Raw genomic sequence first — 19045 nt, 5'->3', positions numbered from 1 at the left:
GTGTAATTTGTGTGGACATCTTAAATTGGGGTGTGCATGTTTTAGAAGGAATATCACATCATCCTGTTATAAGACGATGTTCGGATTCAAAGGTATTTCACAAGTCACTGAAATCAAACTGACAGTAATTGGCATCTTTTATAACAGTATAAGAACTAATACCAAGGATTGAACAAATCCAGAGGTTCATTTTACCAGTTAAATATTTCCTTGTAAATAATTCAAATATTTGATTTTGCATGTTTGAGTATTTTGTTAATTGCTAAGTAAAGAAAAGGGTTGTTGAGTTGTTTTTTCTATGTTGGGGATTTTCAAAAGCATTGAGGTGACATGAGGGCCTAAGTCCCGTTAAAAGTGAATAGGGCTTGTTCTTCTGAATCACTTGGACAGTGCTGAAAATCCCATCCTGATAGTTTTATTTAATAAATGAATCTGCGGTTCCTCTAATTTAAGTAACTAAATGAACAAAACGAAGACACTTACTTTGTATTGTTTAGGCACAATTTATTGGACTCCAAGATCAACACCCTTTTATCACTGTGCCAAGACCCAAATTTGTTGAATCCAATTCATGGGATTGTTCAGAGTGTTGTCTACCATGAAGAATCTCCACCCCAGTACCAAACATCTTACCTACAAAGTAAATATCTTTCTGCTTTTTTAAACTGCTCTATTGTAAAATTTAAAAAAGAAAAGTTTCCATCACGATTGACTGCTGCCCAGAATTTGTTGTTCGGAATTTTTCTGAATTTCGCAATTCCTGATGTAAAAATGTGTTCATTTGTAATAATTACCTGTCTTAATGTGAAAATGAAAGTTCTTGCTAGGACTGAGTATTGCCAGCTGCTTAATAAAATGCCAATTGAAATAGTCTAGAAATTAAAACTCACTAATCTGTTTCCCGAGTAACTCTAGTTCAAAATGCAAATACTGGTCAAAATGGCAAATAATAAATTGGATTTGTAAAATCTTTTAGCATTAACTATCAAGTATCTTATCTGGTTAATAAATTGTATACGGTAAAATTTAGAAACCACCTTGTTTTCAAAGTCAGTTAAGCACTTGCAAGTCTGAGGTTTTTGGTTCTCACACTAGTTTTGAAAATGACTTCGGTTCCTAAGTCATTTGTCCTTTTGGAAATTTTACCCATATTTAAACACTTAATATTTTCAATCTGAGGCTTTTGAATTCATTCCTTACACTTGAGATGTATATTATATAAAATCCCCAAAACTCAGTAGTAGTTGTATTTTTTTTACATGCTGAACAAAGTATTGTCTATTTTTAACATCTGTCACTGAGAGACCCTTATATAACATTGTTTTCCAATATGTAAGCAAATCCAAGTGATGCATCTTATATACTTTCTAATTTGGTTTTCTGTCAAAATTCCATGAGAAAATTGTTGCTATAGGGTGGTAATATTGAGTTTGTTGTTACAGGCTTTGGATTTAATGGGCTGTGGAGGTTTGCTGGGCCATTCTCTAAGGTAAGAATAGTTCCGAGTCTGATCTTTATTCTCTGTGTAGAACACCAGGATACCCTTACGGCACTATAATATAAATATGAAAAAGAATATTGATAAAGCAGACTAGCCCACTAGGCAAGCTTTAATAAGCAAGGGAGTAACTAGCTCTCTGTCAAACCTCACAAACTGTGATGGATTAAATGAGCTGGTATAAAAACATAACAGTAGTACCTACTGTTAAATTATCAGATAAGAGTCAAAGTCAAGATGGTAAATAACCCTTTGCAGTGTTCCTATTGCCATTGTTAAGAGGCACTCCACATGGTATCATCAGCACATATCTAATTCTGTAGTAAAGGTATTTTGCAGCTTACAGAAATGTGAAAATCAATACTGAAGTAATTCACAAAGATAAATTTCACATTATACCCTGAACACAATATTGTCTTAAGTATTACCCAAATGTACTGCAATTTGTTCAGTTGAGTCAGTGTAAAAAGGAGCAAATAAGCAGAGATGGACAGTGGCTGGATGTTAGACTTGAAGTAGAGGTAATGTTTGTACATCGTCACATTCAGAGCTAGGCAGAGCAGGTCTCCTTCTAAAGGAAATTTTGGCATTGGTGCGACCACTTGTTACTGACTACTGTGCTATCCCGTGGTTTGTTCACATTGTAACTACAGCTAGCCTTTAGTATATATTAAAATAAATCTGAATATGAGCCAAGATTGAACTTTGCAGATGCCCACATAAAATGCTTACAGACCTGGACAAAGCACGAGTGAACATCAAAATATGGTTTGAGGTTAACATTTGAGGTGTTATTGGCGGAAGAGAAAAGTAAGACATCTGACTTTTTTTTTTCCCACAGCAAACACAAATCCCAGACTATGCTGAGCTTATTGTGAAATTTCTTGATGCCTTGATTGACACATATTTGCCTGGAATCGATGAGGAAGCCAGTGAGGAATCCCTACTGACACCTACATCTCCTTATCCTCCAGCTGTACAAAGCCAGCTTAGCATTACTGCTAACCTCAACCTTTCTAATTCAATGACCTCACTCGCAACTTCACAGCATTCCCCAGGTCAGTATATGTTTTATACCACACATAGAAAGCACACATTTTAAAACTGACATTTATGTAGCTCCGCAAACAAGAAGTATTGTTAATGCTCCAGAGACGTTAATATTTTAAGCAACACTGCATTCTGAAGCAGAGTAAACATTAAAATACTCAGGAAGTTATTTCATCTTGATGTTGAATTTTGTCCATCATAAAAATTGTATTCTGGACCTGTGATTGGAACTCAGTGTTGTGATATGTTATGTCAATATTGACACTGAATGTGGTAATGAAAACTCGCAGAATGTCCTCGGGATTCATGTTTTTTATTTTTGGTGACACATGCAAAGGCATGACATCAAGGTGCAGCAGCATACAAGAAAGAGCTACATTTTAGTGTGTACATATAATAAAGCAGTGGATGCTAAAATGCCAGCCTTTACATTCATGTTGATATCTCATCATATTTCATCATGGAACAACAGTATGAGATTCAACAGGGGAGGTAAAAAAACCTTCAGATTAGTTGGAGACAGACCTTGGAAATCAGTAATGCTGAAGGAGACCAGGGACTAATACTGGGGAAACTTAATTAGATATGAATTGGTAATGTAATGTAGTTAGAGAAAAAACAGTACAGTTTAAGGTCACACATGCAGTACCATGATGTCACAGAACAGAGAAGTGGTACTCCTGCTGAATAAAAGAACGAATGTCCTCACACCTGAAAGGATACGTCACTTGTATTTTTATTTTTTTTAAAAAGATACCGATGGGTGGAAAGAGGTTCCCAAAAGAACTACTACCAAGTGTTAGAGAAGAGTAAATGACAGCGGAATAGAATACTTTTAATGTGCTTAGATTTGCAATGTGATGACTAAATAGGAGGAAATAGAACTGCAGATATTTGGATGCATGGAGGTAAACAGCAAGCATAGTGAATAACTGCTCCACATGCAGTACATGAGGATTTGAGCGAGTGGCAGTGGGATGAAATGTTCAAAGATTACACAGGGTGAATGCTGGAGAAATTTTCTTGGTACATTAGGCAATAGTTCTGGATTGCTAACTGAGACATCTTCTAGTACAGTAAACTCTTTCATATCTGACAGCCCCAGAACCAGGAGGTTGACAGATATTCAAATATTCTGGATAATAGAGAGGCATACCTAACAATGCATAACACTAAAGAAAAACAAGATTAGATGTTAAGAAATCAATGTATGCACAGCACTTTATTCACCAACCACAGTCGTATTGTACATGGTAAACTTATTTGCTGTATTCATTTGCATTTACTTTCACTATATTGCACTTATGGAAAATGTAATTAAAATTTGCTTGTGGTTAAAGTGCTGGTTATTTGAGAGTTCTAAGCCGTGTCTACACGTGTACGCTACTTCGAAGTAGCGGCACTAACTTCGAAATAGCGCCCATCACGGCTACACGTGTTGGGTGCTATTTCGACGTTAACATCGACGTTAGGTGGCGAGACGTCGAAGCCGCTAACCCCATGAGGGGATGGGAATAGCGCCCTACTTCGAAGTTGAACGTCGAAGTAGGGCACGTGTAGACGATCCGCGTCCCACAACATCGAAATAGCGCGGTCCGCCATGGTGGCCATCAGCTGAGGGGTTGAGAGACGCTCTCTCTCCAGCCCCAGCGGGGCTCTATGGTCACCGTGTGCAGCAGCCCTTAGCCCAGGGCTTCTGGCTGCTGCTGCTGCAGCTGGGGATCCATGCTGCATGCACAGGGTCTGCAACCAGTTGTCGGCTCTGTGGATCTTGTGTTGTTTAGTGCAACTGTGTCTGGGAGGGGCCCTTCAAGGGAGCGGCTTGCTGTTGAGTCCACCCTGTGACCCTGTCTGCAGCTGTGCCTGGCACCCTTATTTCGATGTGTGCTACTTTGGCGTGTAGACGTTCCCTCGCAGTGCCTATTTCGATGTGGTGCTGCGCAACGTCGATGTTGAACGTCGACGTTGCCAGCCCTGGAGGGCATGTAGACGTTATTCATCGAAATAGGCTACTTCGAAGTAGGCTTCACTTGTAGACATAGCTGTAGAGAGTGTGTTTTTTCAAGTGCTATATGACTGCTGGTTTGTTTTGGATATGAAAGAGTTTACTGTAATCTTTTCGGCATCTGTTAGTCACACCAGTGTGTGTGTATAAATATATAATTTTGCCCTGTTGTGCTCAAATTAGTACAGCTGAGACGCTTTTAAAATTGTCTTTTTGGCCCATAACCTTCCAGTTCTCCTTTCCACTCCCAGCTGTTGTCCATTGAAAAGTAATATTTGAAGAAGAGGCAGCATTCTATGGTTATCAGAACAAGTAACAGTGAAGTGTTTTTAAATCCTATTGCTTTGTGACTTAGGTGTGACCTTAGGGCAGCATCTGTTCAGTTTTTAGAAAAGCTCAAACCCTCTAGTTGATTTAATCATTGAAGAGAGTGTGCTAAGATTGTGTCTGGAGAAAAGTGAGCCAATCTAAGTAGGAAAAGCCTATCATGAGGAGAAACAGGCTTATTTCCCAGGTTCTGGCTAAGCTAAGCTGATTCATTTCACTAAATAGCTGTGTTCTGAATAGGAGAGGAGCAGTGGGTTTTCAGATTTGTACCTGGCTATTCTACTTTATCAATAGCACAGTTTGGCCTCAGGGAGGCTTGAATTGTCACTGCAGTCTTGTTACTGTGTCCTTGTTATTGAGGTTCATGCTGCAGACAGGTAATGAAACTAAGGAAGTCAGAAACAAAAGAATCGGGTGAAGTCAGATTAAAATTACCCACCTTGTTCTTGTGTAATAAATTATTTCAGTAGCTGTTAGTTCTAGAAATTCTTTAAAAAGTCAGGTTTTTTTTACATGGCAAGAATTGTTAATGTTCCTATATTAGTTAGTTAAAATAAAAAGGTGCTGTTAGCTTTATCTATAAACATTCAGTAATTCCTGTGGCAGAAGTAGTATAAAGCAATGAGTAGTCAAAAGTGTCAAGTAATTCAACTTTGTTTTAAAACAGAAGACTTCATGAAGATCGTTAGATGGCCTCGGTAGTGTTATTGTGCTTGTTTAAAGGGACAACTTAAGTTAATCAATTTCTTTCTAAAAATTTTGAACTGACTGTAGATACAAATAGTACCTAAGATTCCTATTGCGGGACAGCGACAAGGAATATGTCAGTTAATTTGCATATTTGCCAGTGCAGTTTAGTAAATTCCGTCTTCCCCTCAATAGTAAGATAGCGCGATGGAAACTGACAGACAAGCAGATGTAGGGGGAAAAAGTTAAAGAAAGCATTCAGAAAAATTCAGGGAATACTGTGTCAATCCTGGGCTCCCAAATGCCTTTGAAATTTGATCAGCATCTTAATGGAAAAACCTGTCATAAGGGTACCTCTCTTCCCACATTTATGTAACATCTGTGCAACAACCCCAACAGTTGTTTGCACATAGTATAGTACAGTACAGTAAACCCTCAATATAGCGGACCCCATTTTACTGGACATCAGTAATAATGGACGTTCACTACCCTCCCCACCAAAGAAAGTAGCTGAGAGATTGCCACAGCCGTGGGGTCCCTATCCACGTCTGGGATCACCACAGTTGCAGGGTTCCCAGCTGTGAATTGGAGAGCTGCCACTGTGGTAGTGATCCCATCTGCAACCAGAGGCCCCATGGCTGTGGTGGTCCTAGCCGTGGGGAGTGTAGAGGGACAGCAGTGGCTCAGAGCCGGAGGAGCCACCATGGTCATGGCAGAGTGTGGGCAGCTGGGAGCCGTAGGATTAATCCCTCAGCAGAAACCCTTGGATATAACACACGTTCAGTTTTAACAGGCACCCTCCCCCCCATTAGTCCATTATATCGAGGGTTCACTGTAAAGTGATGTTGTGAAAATATGCATGTATTCTTAGCTTCCATACTGCATTGTATAGTGTGATGTTCTTTTGAAGCGGGGGAGGAAGGATTTCCATTTTATGCTTTTGTTCTCCGTTTCATCACTTACCATCTGTTCTGCTTCTGTCAACTAAAAACAGGGAACAAGCCAGCTCCCTACAGACCAGTAGCAAGTGTTTCCCTGACCACAATTAATCAATGGGAGACAGTTTGAGAGAACTTTTAAAAAAAAAAAAACATAACTCAAAAGCAGGAGTTGGCAGTGCCTGTTCAATTCAAGAAATTATGACCTTATATTAACTTTTTTGTAATAATAAATTAGAGACTATGGAAAAGGCAGGACTAGAGATTAGTCAGAGCATACTTTGTGATCATGAGATGGTTTCATGCAATATGCAGAGTGATTTAGTGCTGTAGGAGCTAAAAGCCATGATAAACCTGGAGTTACTGCTACTGAAAGCAGACTTTTCTCAGTGGCCTTACTGGTTTTGTATCAGTTGAAACTTTCAGATTTTTCTCCTCGTGTTGAATATTTAGAATGAGAAAGCAAAGGAAAAAAGTTTCACCCTATACAAAATTCTATATCTGAGCCTTACATTTCTTTCTTTAACATATACAAAAGCTTATTTGTAGTTATTGGCTTTGTTTAATGTTGTGGGCTAGTGTTTTTAAGTAACTTACTATACCTCCCCACACTTCCAAGAAACTAAGATTTTTTTTTTCATTAAATAGATCGCATGGAGAGTGACTTTCTCTGAAACCTCTATGGTAATTTTAAGGGTTTTTGTTTAGGTTTGGTTTTTTTCAGGTGTGTCTTACTACAGAGGATGAGTAGGGATGTTTTAGATAACATTTAGTCCTGCCAAGAATGCAGAGGACTTGATATCATGACCTATTGAAATCCCCTCCAGTCCTATAATTCTATGATGCATTTTAATTTTTTAAAAAGTCCATAATTTTTTATACAGCAACAGTAGAGGAGAGGTATCAGAGAGGTAGCCATGTTAGTCTGTATCTGCAAAAACAACTAGTGGCACCTTATAGACTAACAGATTTTTTGGAGCATAATCTTACGTGGGCACAGGCCCACTTTGTCAGATATATCCGACAAAGTGGGTCTGTGCCCACGTAAGTTTATGCTCCAAAAAATCTGTTCAACTATAAGGTGCCACAGGACTTCTCATATTTAGTAAAAGAGAGGAATACAGAAGGATATATCAAGTCATCTATTAGCGCATAGGTATACATTACAATATAGGCAAATACTTTTACAGTTTACTAGTGATTGAATTTTTGGGTACCCAATTTCTGAATGGCTGGTGTTCAAAGATGCTCAAAATCTGTGACAGTCACCCCTAAAAGATATTTCAGGTTTGTCACTTAAAAATTGAAGCACGCAAAAGCTATAGTACCTAAGAACATCTTAATTAACTCTTAATTAAAATATTACTTTGTCTCTTCTCTTCACCTTTATTTCTTATTAGCATTTTTTCTGTACCTGAACATACTCATTTCATTCTGGCAGATGGCTAGAAGGGACAGTTAGAATTAGAGAATTGGTTTTGCAACTTTCTCATTCTGTGGACTAGTTGTTGTTGTATCCCTTCGTCCTGTACCTCGCTGTCAAAAAATTACACTGCTAGGGCCTGAGCCACATAGATTCATATTGGTTTAGCAGAACTTGTGATTTTAAACTGATACATCTTTGCATATAGATCAGACCTTGGTTTTCAGACTGTTCAGTCCCATTGACCATTTAATCAGCCCACCCTGCATGACTGTGTGCAGCTGTGTACGTGGAATAAGTCTTTCCCCTGAACTAAAATAGTAACCTAAGAAATGTGGTCTCTAGAAGGGGGTGAGGGAGCCACGGGAGCTTTGAGGCAAAGACCTTCACAGTGATTCACATAACCACGGTCTGAGAACCCTTCAGCTAAAAAAAAATAATCTGTTTTTGGTAATGTCCATCTTTATCAGAGCAAAGTAATGTAGAGAGAACCATTGATTTGTACAAACAGATTTTCATTATGTTAACAAAAGTGCCGATATTAATCTTTATTTTCCATTTCCTGCCTCTGAAACCAAGAGAACTAGGCAGAATCACAATCTATAAATGTTTTATCTGTTTTACTCATTTTTCTTGTCATGGACATTGTTCACTTATGTTTTTTCTTTCATTCTGTGTCCGTGAAGCTTCTCTGCCTTGCTCTAAATCAGCAGTATTCATGCCGCTTCCTCATCAAGGTACCCTCTTCTTTCATCATATTTGCACGTGTTACTGCTTGAACTGCATTAAAGTTGAGCTTAAGGCATGAGAAGTAATTTACTAAGCTCTTTAAACCCAGGAATGACTCCAGACACAGTACTTGTAAGTAAGTGCAAAACTGCTGCGTTTCTTGTATTATCCTTAGCTCCTTATTTAATATTTAAAACATGGGAGGTGGGAATGCAAGTCCCATCCACGGGAGTACGGAAAGTTTGAGAAGAGAACTGGCACCTCGATACTTCAGTGAGGGGCACCCAATGAAGTCAGTCGACCCTAGATGGTAGCCAAGAATGAGAGAGAGGCTAAAATGTTTCATTTGAGTTCTTTTGATTAATAGGAAATTGGTTTAAGCATCAGCACTATAGCCCCAGCATTTAAACACAAGAGGAGTTATTTGCAGCCAGCTTTGCCACATGAATTATTGAAGGGCATATGCTGCTTTTATTAAGACACAATGAAGTTTTGAGGTTTCCATTCAGATAAGAAGACACAGAAAGAGTTGCCGGGAATGTTTTGTGTGCTCGTCCGTACAGACTGCACCTAGTTTTCCTAGATAGCGTGGCTTGCCTAAGCTCCAGGTTGCATGCACATGTGCACCTGTGCAGTGGAAGGTTGAAATAAGCCACATCTGATAACAGGAGTCAGAATGTAATTGTTTTTAATTTATGCAGTGATCCCCTTGCCTGTAAAATAGTGGGCCTGAGTCTCCACTCTCACTTGTGTAAATGAAGGAGAGGCTGAGTCTCATCTATGTGAAACTGAAGACAATTAGAGGCACTTTGTTAAAATGGTTTGGAAAGTTTGTATTCATTCAAAAATGTCACTTGCTTCCTCCTTCCATAATGGGATTACAGATTATGTCAAATTTCATTAACTTTTTTTCCACTCTTACTAACTTTTGCTCTAGGCTACATTTTAGCTCCTGCCATTAAAATACTTGCTGTGTGCAGTGTTTGCTCCATTACTGAACGGTAAAACGATTACACTTGAGTGTAATTGTTTTACAAATGAACGCACACCCTTCATTCATTCTGCTGCAGAAGTAATGAGGCATACGCACTAGTGTATTAGTGCAGAAATAATTTTCTGTCAGAATACACAATTTCAGTATAAAACTGATAACTTGTTATTTGGAAGCAGGTTTGGATTAAACTGAGGCTTCAACTTCATTGTCTCAAATTAGCGATTCCACTTTAGGGTATTTAGAGAACTTCACTAAAGACCTTTCCATGTGGAGTGACTTTCACAATTTTGCAGTGTAGTAAGATTTTGTGTGACATTCAGACTAACATCATTTGCTTTGTTCTGACATGAATCTTTCACATGCAGAATTATTTATAATTAACTTAGAGTAGTCCAGTGTTGAGAGAGAGAGGGGGGCTAGAACTGATTAGAAATGTCTGCATTTGAATATAAAGTCCATTTGGTGCTTTCATCCTGCTATTCTGTTTTGTAACCTTCATTCCACCTCTACTGTGTAGACGTGCACTAATTTAACTGCAATTCTGATAATGGTTTCCTGTCAGTGAGTAGTCAGCACAGCCATTGGGTAGAGTTTCCTGTTAGGTCCACTTTACGATCTCTGTTGCTCATTCTGGCAAATGTATTGGTTGGTGTCTTTCATCACATTTAAGCAACTCTTCAAGTGATTCTCCTCATGGATTCTACGTCCACTGTATATGTTTTCTGTGTGGTTAAGATCAAAAAATTTTGACCAGCAGTGCCTTTGGGGTCACCTGAACCTTCCTTTCCCTGCTACGTTAGGAAGAAGGGCGCTTTTGAAAGCGGGTTTCCTTTCGAATGAGCCCTGTCTATGCGGCTGTTTTGGCTTTCAAAATCAGCTGTTCTGGAACCCAGACCCTGTGCGAATATGCAAATGATGCACAAGCTATTTGTCGTTGTCTCATTTGCATTTCCGATTGGCCGCATTTGCATGCCTCTCCCAAAAGAGAGGGGCAGTGTAGCCACAGCCTGTAAGTATTATGAAGGCTGAATTAGAGAAAGCAATAGTGTAATAATGGGAGGATGGTATTGCTGAAAGTATATCAGAACTTCGGCCTAAATAAAAACCCTTTTGTGTTCAAACAGCCATTATGTCTATTCCAGTGCCACCTATAAGCCCCACCATGCCACATTTATATGTAAGACATAATTCCTGAAAAGTTTACAATCAAAATGGACTAGACAGAATTCAATATTATCCTCATTTTACACATGGGGAACTGAGGCACAAACAAACCGAATTTCCTAGCAAAACGTGACATTGAACCCTGATCTTCCATGTCCTAATTCAGTGGCTTAACCTCAGTACCATCCTTATTCAACAAAAATATTCTTCTGTTCAACTTGAAGAAAATAAAATGTCCATGTCATACACCAGTGAAATAAGGTGTCCACTGTAATCAATCAAAATTTAGAGGGGCAAACCGTGTTCCTAGGCATTGTGATTCAGTTCATACAAAATGGAAATTTAAAAGAGGAAATAATTTTAAACAATTGAAGTACAGGAAGCTGGATAGGGCTTCAGCTAAGGACAGAAAAGCATGGTACTACTGTGCATGGATGTCGATATCATTGAATACCTACTCACTAATAAGAACATAACCACCATACTGGGTCAGATCAAAGGTCCATCTAACCCAGTATCCCATCTTCTGAGAGTGGCCAATACTAGGTGTGCCAAAGGGAATTAACAGAACAGGTGATCATTGATGATACATCCCCTGAACAAATAGAGACTGGTGGTAGCTATTGGTGGACCTATCATCCATGAATGTAATCTACTTCTCTTTTGAACCCTATCAGTCTTTCCTTCACAATATCATCTGGCAAGGAGTTCTGCAAGTTGATTCTGCATCATGTGGGGAAAAAAATGTTTCCTTATGTTTGTTTTTTAGATCAGAAAAAGCACTTAGATATTTGCACTCCCCTCCAGAACTCATTAGACGTGAGCTTCATATACAGGAATTAGGATACTTACTCTTGTGCGCGCTATTTAAATCACACTGTCTGTACAGTTTTTATGTTGTAATTGAAAATCTGTTGCTATGAAAGAGATGCGCAGGCATACATTCCTATACCTGTAATTAAAAAACTTCCTCTGTTTAGAAAACAAGGATTTATTGGACTCAGTGCATGGTTTATATATTTACATATATCCTTAAGGGCGTGTTGGAAGTACACTAAAATAAAACATTCCAACTAGTTTACAGGTGTCTGGTTAACATCTGATTTCTTCTTTTCTAAGCTTGGAGATAAATTTAACCAACACACACAAAATATTGGGAATTATTTTTGTTACATAAATTGTGACTTATGAAAGTATTGTTTGTATTTCATCCTGGTAATTTAGCATATATATATGTATATATTTTGACGTATATACAGGAAGTCCCCAACTTAGGAATTGGTCGTGTTCCAAGGGTTCATTTATAAGTCATTTGTTTAGAACTTGGAACGCATTTTTTTTCCACAGAAACATAGTTAGGTTCCGAGGCTAGCCCACAAAAGCCTATTTAACCCATGATGTTAATTTGCAATATTCATTTAGGAGTTGCTGTATATTTGCAATGAAGAATAGTAGAAATAGTTTATTTAACCTTGAATGCTGGTGCTTGAGGAGAGGAGGGTTTACTTAGTAGAGGAAGATAAGGGAGGTAGGTGGAGATTCTGAAGGGGGCTTCTGGTCATTCCCTCGTTGCAACCCCACAGTCCTGATGAGCTCTCTAGGCAGTCCCATGCTCTTTCCCTCCTGACGGACTGTACCCAGCCCCTGCTCCCGGGGGCAGCAAGTGGTGCAAGAGTCCAAAGGAGCAGAGGGCAGCTGTACAGTTTGGGCACCTGGACAGAAATGGCAGTTTCCCCTTCAGAGCAATGCTTCTTTCAAACCCCTTGCTCCTCTGGTTCTCACCATCTGTGCCTCTTACCTGCTCCCCTGAGGCTGTAGGTGAGCTTTTGTTTGTATGTGCCGATGTTCGTACGACAGGTGTTTGGAAGTGCCTCTATAGTATAGCACAGGGGTCAGCAACCCCTGGCACTAGCAGCTGAGCCAATTTTTCATCAGTATGCAAGGCAGGAGCTCAGCCCTGCCCTTTCTCCCCCATGCACCTGGAGCTTGCTCAAAGCCAGGCTGCCTTCAGTTTACAAAAAAAAAAAAAAAGCTAATGCTACCAATCACCAACTACACGGTAAAGCTGTGCATCTTCTTTATTAATGAAGCTGTTGTAAGGACTTGAAGGATCTCACAAGCGCTTGGACCGTACAGAGAGGTCAAAAGGTCAGATTTTGGCACTCTACCTCTGAAAGGTTCCTGACTCCTAGTATAGCATGACAGTTCAGTACCTGGTTAGGTTCTTTGTACACCCTCTCCTTAGTTCTTAATGAAAATATTAGCTGTTGATCCTGAGAGAGCTTTTTCATCTTTCACACAACTGCTTCAAGTCTATCTAGAATCTGAGATGCCAGTGAACAGTAAAATTTATATACAGTAAGTTTATAAATATTTTGAATAGAAGTAATTTCCTACAGATTCCTTCCTAGAATATAAGTGTTTAAACTTCTACTGCAGAATACTCACAGTTAATGATATTCTGTGAGAGGCTGTATTTCTGAGCACGAACTATAACAAGTGTCGAACACCCCTGTCATCTCTCTTAGAAACTCAGAATTTCAACTCCCCTGCAGGGTTTTGATAAACTAACTCCGTGTTATTCATTAGCATACACTCTGCAGGACACTTGGAATTTTACCTTCCCACAACTGTATCCCTGTAAAATGCCTTTAAATTTCTTTGGTTTTACTGCTGAATTAAACTGTGGAAAATTCTTTGATTGCCCTCCTCCTCCATTACCCCTTATAATATTTATATGAATGGGCTTTTGGCTGGAGGGCATGACTCAGCTCAGCTGGCAGAATACAAATGAACTTGGATGGCAGTACTGAAAGACGTGTAAAGTGAACCATGCTCTGGTTGCTGTAAAATCGTTTGACCTATTACACAGAAGACAAGAAGTGAAGGGAAGGAGGCTGATATGAAATGGAGCTAAGAGTGAAGCAATAGACTCTGCTTTATTGTCTCATATCTCAGAAGCCTGTGGGCCTGCTAATGTAACTTTATTGGCTCAGTATTTGAAAGGTTAATTTTGCTCAGTTCAGTTTGATTCCAGTGTACCAAAAGAGGAGGGGTGTGAGTGGCTGTGTATGATTAAAAGGTGACCTCTACTGGAAAGTTATGGTAAGGTTCCAGGTGAAGATGCTCTATTCTGTGGTAACTCCGTTCAGTTAAGGCTTGCCTGCTTCCAGCTTCACCTGCAATAATTCTTTTTTCTCTTTTTTTTTTTTTTTCCCCTGAAGCCTTGCTGTTCTAAGTATAAAGAATGTCTGATTTTTTTTCTGTCTTTAAAATTCTTTAATGCCTTCTTGGTGATCAATTTAACTGAAGATAAACCTGCTGCTAAAATGTGAAATTAGAAAATCAATGGAACCGAGAATCTTCACCTTAGGGAAATAACGTTGTGTCCCCTTCATTTCCCATCAGGAATTGACAAGGAGAATGTTGAACTCTCTCCTACCACAGGACACTCCAACAGCGGAAGGACACGCCATGGGTCTGCAAGTCAAGTGCAAAAGCAGCGAAGCGCTGGCAGTTTCAAACGCCACAGCGCTAAAAAGATTGTGTGAAGCTTTTTTTTTTAATTAAAACTGACTTATGTACATGGGCTTCACTAGTGGCCCTCTACGAGTTGTGATGCTGCACTTAATTCTTAAAGTTCCCATCCCACCAGCCATGTTGCCAGATGATCAACTCTTGAAACATTACCTGAATTTTAATGCCTTCTTTTCTTCTCTTCTGTTTAGTTTTGTTTTGTTCATTTGTTTGTTTAAGCCAGTGTTTCACAAACATTCAACGGAACCCTTTGTAGATCCTGAAGAATTTTGTCCCCTGAATAAGCAGTGCAGTACAGTAGCTGTCCAACTATGAAAGCCATTTGTCATAGGCATTTCTACCTTGCTTTGTTTATATGCCTTGTTTGTGTCTTCTTTAAAGGAAAGTGTTAATGTTTAATCCTGTTTTGCACACTTTTTAAGTTAGTGGCTTCATGAGCCAGGGAAGTACTATAATCCTTGTTAATTCAAACCTGTCAGATTTTTAGCTGTGGACTTTTTTTTACCGTATTTAAAAGCAACCTATGAAATTTAGCCACAGTGCAGTAAACCTAAGCAGAGATGATTGATCAATTAAATCTTTAGTCATTAGCAATAATTTTAAGGCCACAAGGAGGCCACATGTGTCTCTTCATTCCCCGGAAAGTAGCTTGCTATATTTAGGACTGAATATGGACCAGACTGGACAAACTGACTTTTTCTGAAGCAAATTTATTTTTTGTTGAACTTTGACTACACTAAATAAATGGCTGTACAGAGGAAAGCAAATCTTCAAGGACTATTAATTATGCTCTGTTAGTATCTGCTTGGAATATGTATTACTTTTTTTGTTTCCACATAGCTTTTTATGTTAGTTTTGTCCTTTTCACCATTTTATGCAACTTCGAGAAATTCCTGGCAGAATAACTATTTGGGAAAGTAACTTTCAACTCACTCAAGAATTTTCTTCAGCAGAGCTGCTTGTGTGCTGCCCAAGCCATGATACAAAATTGTTAATGCTCATTTCAGTGAAAAATGGTACATGAATTAAAAAGTAACTGACATTTTTGTCAAAGACAAGTTAACTTATGAAAGTCTTCAATACAAGTTCTGCTATCAGCGCAGTCATTTTTCAAATTTGTCTTGCAGAATTTTCAAGTGTTTTTAATTTGCAAAAATTATGTTTGAGGTTTATAAGAAGTAAACTGAAATTGTTTTCTATCACTGTGAAAGACTTGTCAACTTAAGTAGTATACTAACAATGGGATGACTGTGATAATATGCTGCTGTGTTGAATGAGATGTAATGACGTAGCACTAAGTACTGCAAATATCACCTTGATGGGCTAAAATGTGTGAAACATTTTGATCTCTGAGGTAAATATAAATGAAGAATGAGGGCAAGTCAGCTGGGTGCTCATTTTAGGGCTAAAGGTATTTCATGCTAATGCCAGGTGGCAGTCCCTTTTGTATGTTAGGATTTAGCAATTTATAAATTGCTTGAATGAAAAAAAGTATATAATATTTAAAAAAAAAGAAAACCTTACATAGTGTGATTTCAGTAGTGGCTTTTAGTAAATCAAATTCCACAGCTAAAGTAATAGAGAATGGTACAATTAAGTGTTCAGATTTTATCAGTATAGCACATTATTCACATTTATTCACACAGTTTCAGTGTAACACGTTTCTGTAAATAAAAATTTGCCTTTATTGTATTGATTCAGAAAATAACGATTTAATTTTTTTTAATTTGTTTACAGTCCTGGAAAAACTATGAACACAAACTTAATATGCAAATAGTTTGCCAAAATAAGAGGAAAACTTAGAATTAGTAGTTCTCTTGAAATAGATATGTGGGAAAATATTGGAAGAACTGTGCAATTAACCAAACTTTTTTTATTCTTGATCATGTAGGAGCTGCAGTAGAAAATTAATTATTAAAATTCTACAAAAGCTATGTAGGAAATGGGTTATAAAGCTAGAATTGACTTTTAGGAATAGCGCAATGACCAGTGTCAGGTACTAAGCTGCTATGCATTCATAACTTTGGATATCAGATAAAATCTCTTCCATGTAGTCCATCCAGTTGTGTAATAGTCAGTTTCAGAATCTCCATCAGTCTAAAACTTTGGTCATATTGAATCAAACTAGTTGTAGCCCTGTCGGTTTTCTAAGTGTTCTCTTTTGTTAAAGAGTGGGTCCTAAACAAAACTCCCTATTTCATTTCTCACTGTAAAGCGAGTGGGAGGGATCTCTTTCAGGTAATATGCCATTAGAAAAGAGAAGTTTTTAGCTCTTTCGGTTTCCCTAGTGAGCTAAGCTTCTAAAACATTGCATTTTTCATGTTTATTGTCAAATCAGGTTGGGTTGGGTTGGGTGTATTTGAAGATACATTAATTAATGTTCTGTAAAATTAGGACACACTAGAAATTGGAATTCATTAAAAAGTGCATTTGAAATGTGTATATTCTGAAATCAAAGTACAGTGATCAAAATTATACTTCATGTCAGAATTGCAGGAGTCCCCCTCTAACCACTTGACCAAAACTGATTCCATGTAAGATAGGCAATAAAAACAAAACAAAAAACAAAAGCAAACAAACTTCACCTTAGTAAATTTGCTTGAGGGGAGGGATTGTCTTAACATTTCTCCCATGGGATGGGTCAGAAGACCTGACCCTTCTAGAGCAGCAAGGGTGCCAAACTCATTTGGAGGAGAGTTCTGTATTCTAGGGTTAATTCAGTCTGTGGGCCAAGTTATAAGTTCAGGACCATATATTCCTCACATTGTGTAGTGGCTCAGCCACCAATATCAGCAGGAGAGTTCCAAAGAGATCAAGGGCAGAACACGTTCTTTATATAGCGATGAACCATCCAGTGACCAGTTATTTGTTCAGTGCCTTATTGTCTCATTCTTCATGCAGAAAACCCCCTCCCCAGTAGACCTGCTGTTGTTTTTGTCTTCTTTCTCCTTTCTTAATTTCTTATCCTCCTTTCTTTGTTTCTTTCCCCTTTCTTTGTCTTTGAGTCTTCTGTCCTTTTTTCTGCATTTCATTCCCAGGAGCACCTGCTGGTTCCCAACGCAGTGTGCTTCACTCTTTCCCCCTCCCCACTCCAATCCATCTAATAAAATGGTCAGTAATTTAATTGTTGATATTGAACCTGAAGTGTCATTGTTGGGCTTTAAAGTTGATACGCCAATCCGATTAACTAGGGGCAGAGTAGTTCACGCCACAAAGTCATTGTTTGACAGTCACAGACTCAGCAGCCAACCCCTGCATGCGTTACACTCTGTTCACATTATGGAGATTATCTCTGCAGCCACGGGATACTTTATTTTATGGGAAAGCTTAGATTTTGGAGAATCTGAATATAACTGTGGACCACCTAAACCCTTCATGGGGATTGTATGTTAGACACCCGTTTTGGAGCACGTTATGCATTAACCGCATTAAGCACTGTAAACAAGATTAACATTTTATTGTTTGCCTTTGCATTTTCCCTGACTTCAGGTTAACTCAGTAGTCTTTTAATAATGCATAACTTTACCTGTTAATTATACCAAGGCTTCTGCTTTAACGTGCATGCAATTGATTTTCCACAAAAAGGAAAACAAGTATTTCAAATAGGTATTGTGGACTGAGCATTTGGGAAAGGGCAGGTGGTCTATTCCTAACTGGTTTGTAGCTTTCAGGGTTTCTGTTTCATTCTAAGGTTAATATTTTTTAGATGTCACGAAGCACGTCTTTCTTAATGTTATGCAACAGACTTACCGCAGAAAGTCACTTTTTGTGTTAGCCACACCATTTTTTTAATGCAGTATATTCACCTGTAAATAGATTTTGTGTAAAATTTGACAAAGTATATTTACTACACTGTAAATACATGTGACAATATATTGTATTATTTTGCTTTTTTGTAAAGCAGTTAGTTGCTGTATATGTATAACATACAAATTTGATTATTCTAGTGTTAGTAATTGTTAACTACTACTTCTTCCTGCTGTTGCGTTATGTCATTTAAAGAAGAAAAAAAAATGCTGTGTACTATAAACTTACACTGTGTATGATAACTTACTATTTCCATTTGGGCCTCAACTTTGAAAATGTTTCCTGGATTCACAATCTTGTTAATATTGTAAGCAAGTGTGCGGCAGCTGGTGAGAGGCCTGCTGACTGGAACACAGTTGGTAACTTGTAGGTAAAACTGTAGAAATGATGGTTTCAAACAATTGTTGTTCACCCTCTTTACCCCTCATGTATGTACTTCCCTTTTTTTTGAAGTAAAATGTAAATTCAACCTGCTTTCCATTGTTTGGGGGTTGTTGGCTGCCGGTTTTCGAGGCTGACTTTATCCTCTCTCATTCTTTTCATGTCTCTGTGTATTGGGATTTGTTTTATGCTTTTTTGGACATGGGTCAGAACCAAGAACCTAATCTAAAGCCCTTCAAGGTCAGAAGATACTACTTTGCTGTGTAGACATACCCTTGGATTTGTGTCTGTGAGCATTGCTGAATGGTTTTCCTCCATGATCATTTAGATGACGGTTAAACTGGCTCAAATTCTGCCCTCCAGTAAGCATGGGCAAGTCCCGTTGGCTTAAAAGATGACTAGCTGGTAGGACGCTAATTTCACCTTACAGCACATCAATCAAATTCAGTCTATGCTAATTTAAATAGCTCAGTATTTCAATACGCATTTATTTTTAAATTTAAAT

At 38.4% G+C, this 19045-nt stretch overlaps 1 protein-coding gene across 9 annotated transcripts in view; it reads left to right on the top strand.

Moving 5' to 3' along the window:
• The window catches only part of NF1 (neurofibromin 1), a 199297-nt gene extending 180669 nt beyond the window's left edge, over positions 1-18628 (top strand). For 6 of the 9 annotated variants that reach the window (XM_075013307.1, XM_075013302.1, XM_075013304.1 and 3 more), the window contains 5 exons: positions 498-640; positions 1443-1489; positions 2340-2556; positions 8615-8665; positions 14224-18628. In XM_075013307.1, the coding sequence (XP_074869408.1) occupies positions 498-640; positions 1443-1489; positions 2340-2556; positions 8615-8665; positions 14224-14366 (601 nt within the window). In that variant the 3' untranslated portion in view covers positions 14367-18628. The remainder of the gene's footprint in view (positions 1-497; positions 641-1442; positions 1490-2339; positions 2557-8614; positions 8666-14223) is intronic. The other 3 variants (XM_075013308.1, XM_075013305.1, XM_075013303.1) reach the window with 1 other exon arrangement.
• The last annotated feature ends 417 nt before the right edge of the window (positions 18629-19045 follow it).

The sequence above is a fragment of the Carettochelys insculpta genome, chromosome 19, assembly GCF_033958435.1.
Source record: "Carettochelys insculpta isolate YL-2023 chromosome 19, ASM3395843v1, whole genome shotgun sequence".
NCBI lineage: Eukaryota > Metazoa > Chordata > Testudines > Carettochelyidae > Carettochelys > Carettochelys insculpta.
The sequence above is the reverse complement of the archived record's forward strand: the minus strand, read 5'-3'. Positions and strand labels throughout refer to the sequence as shown.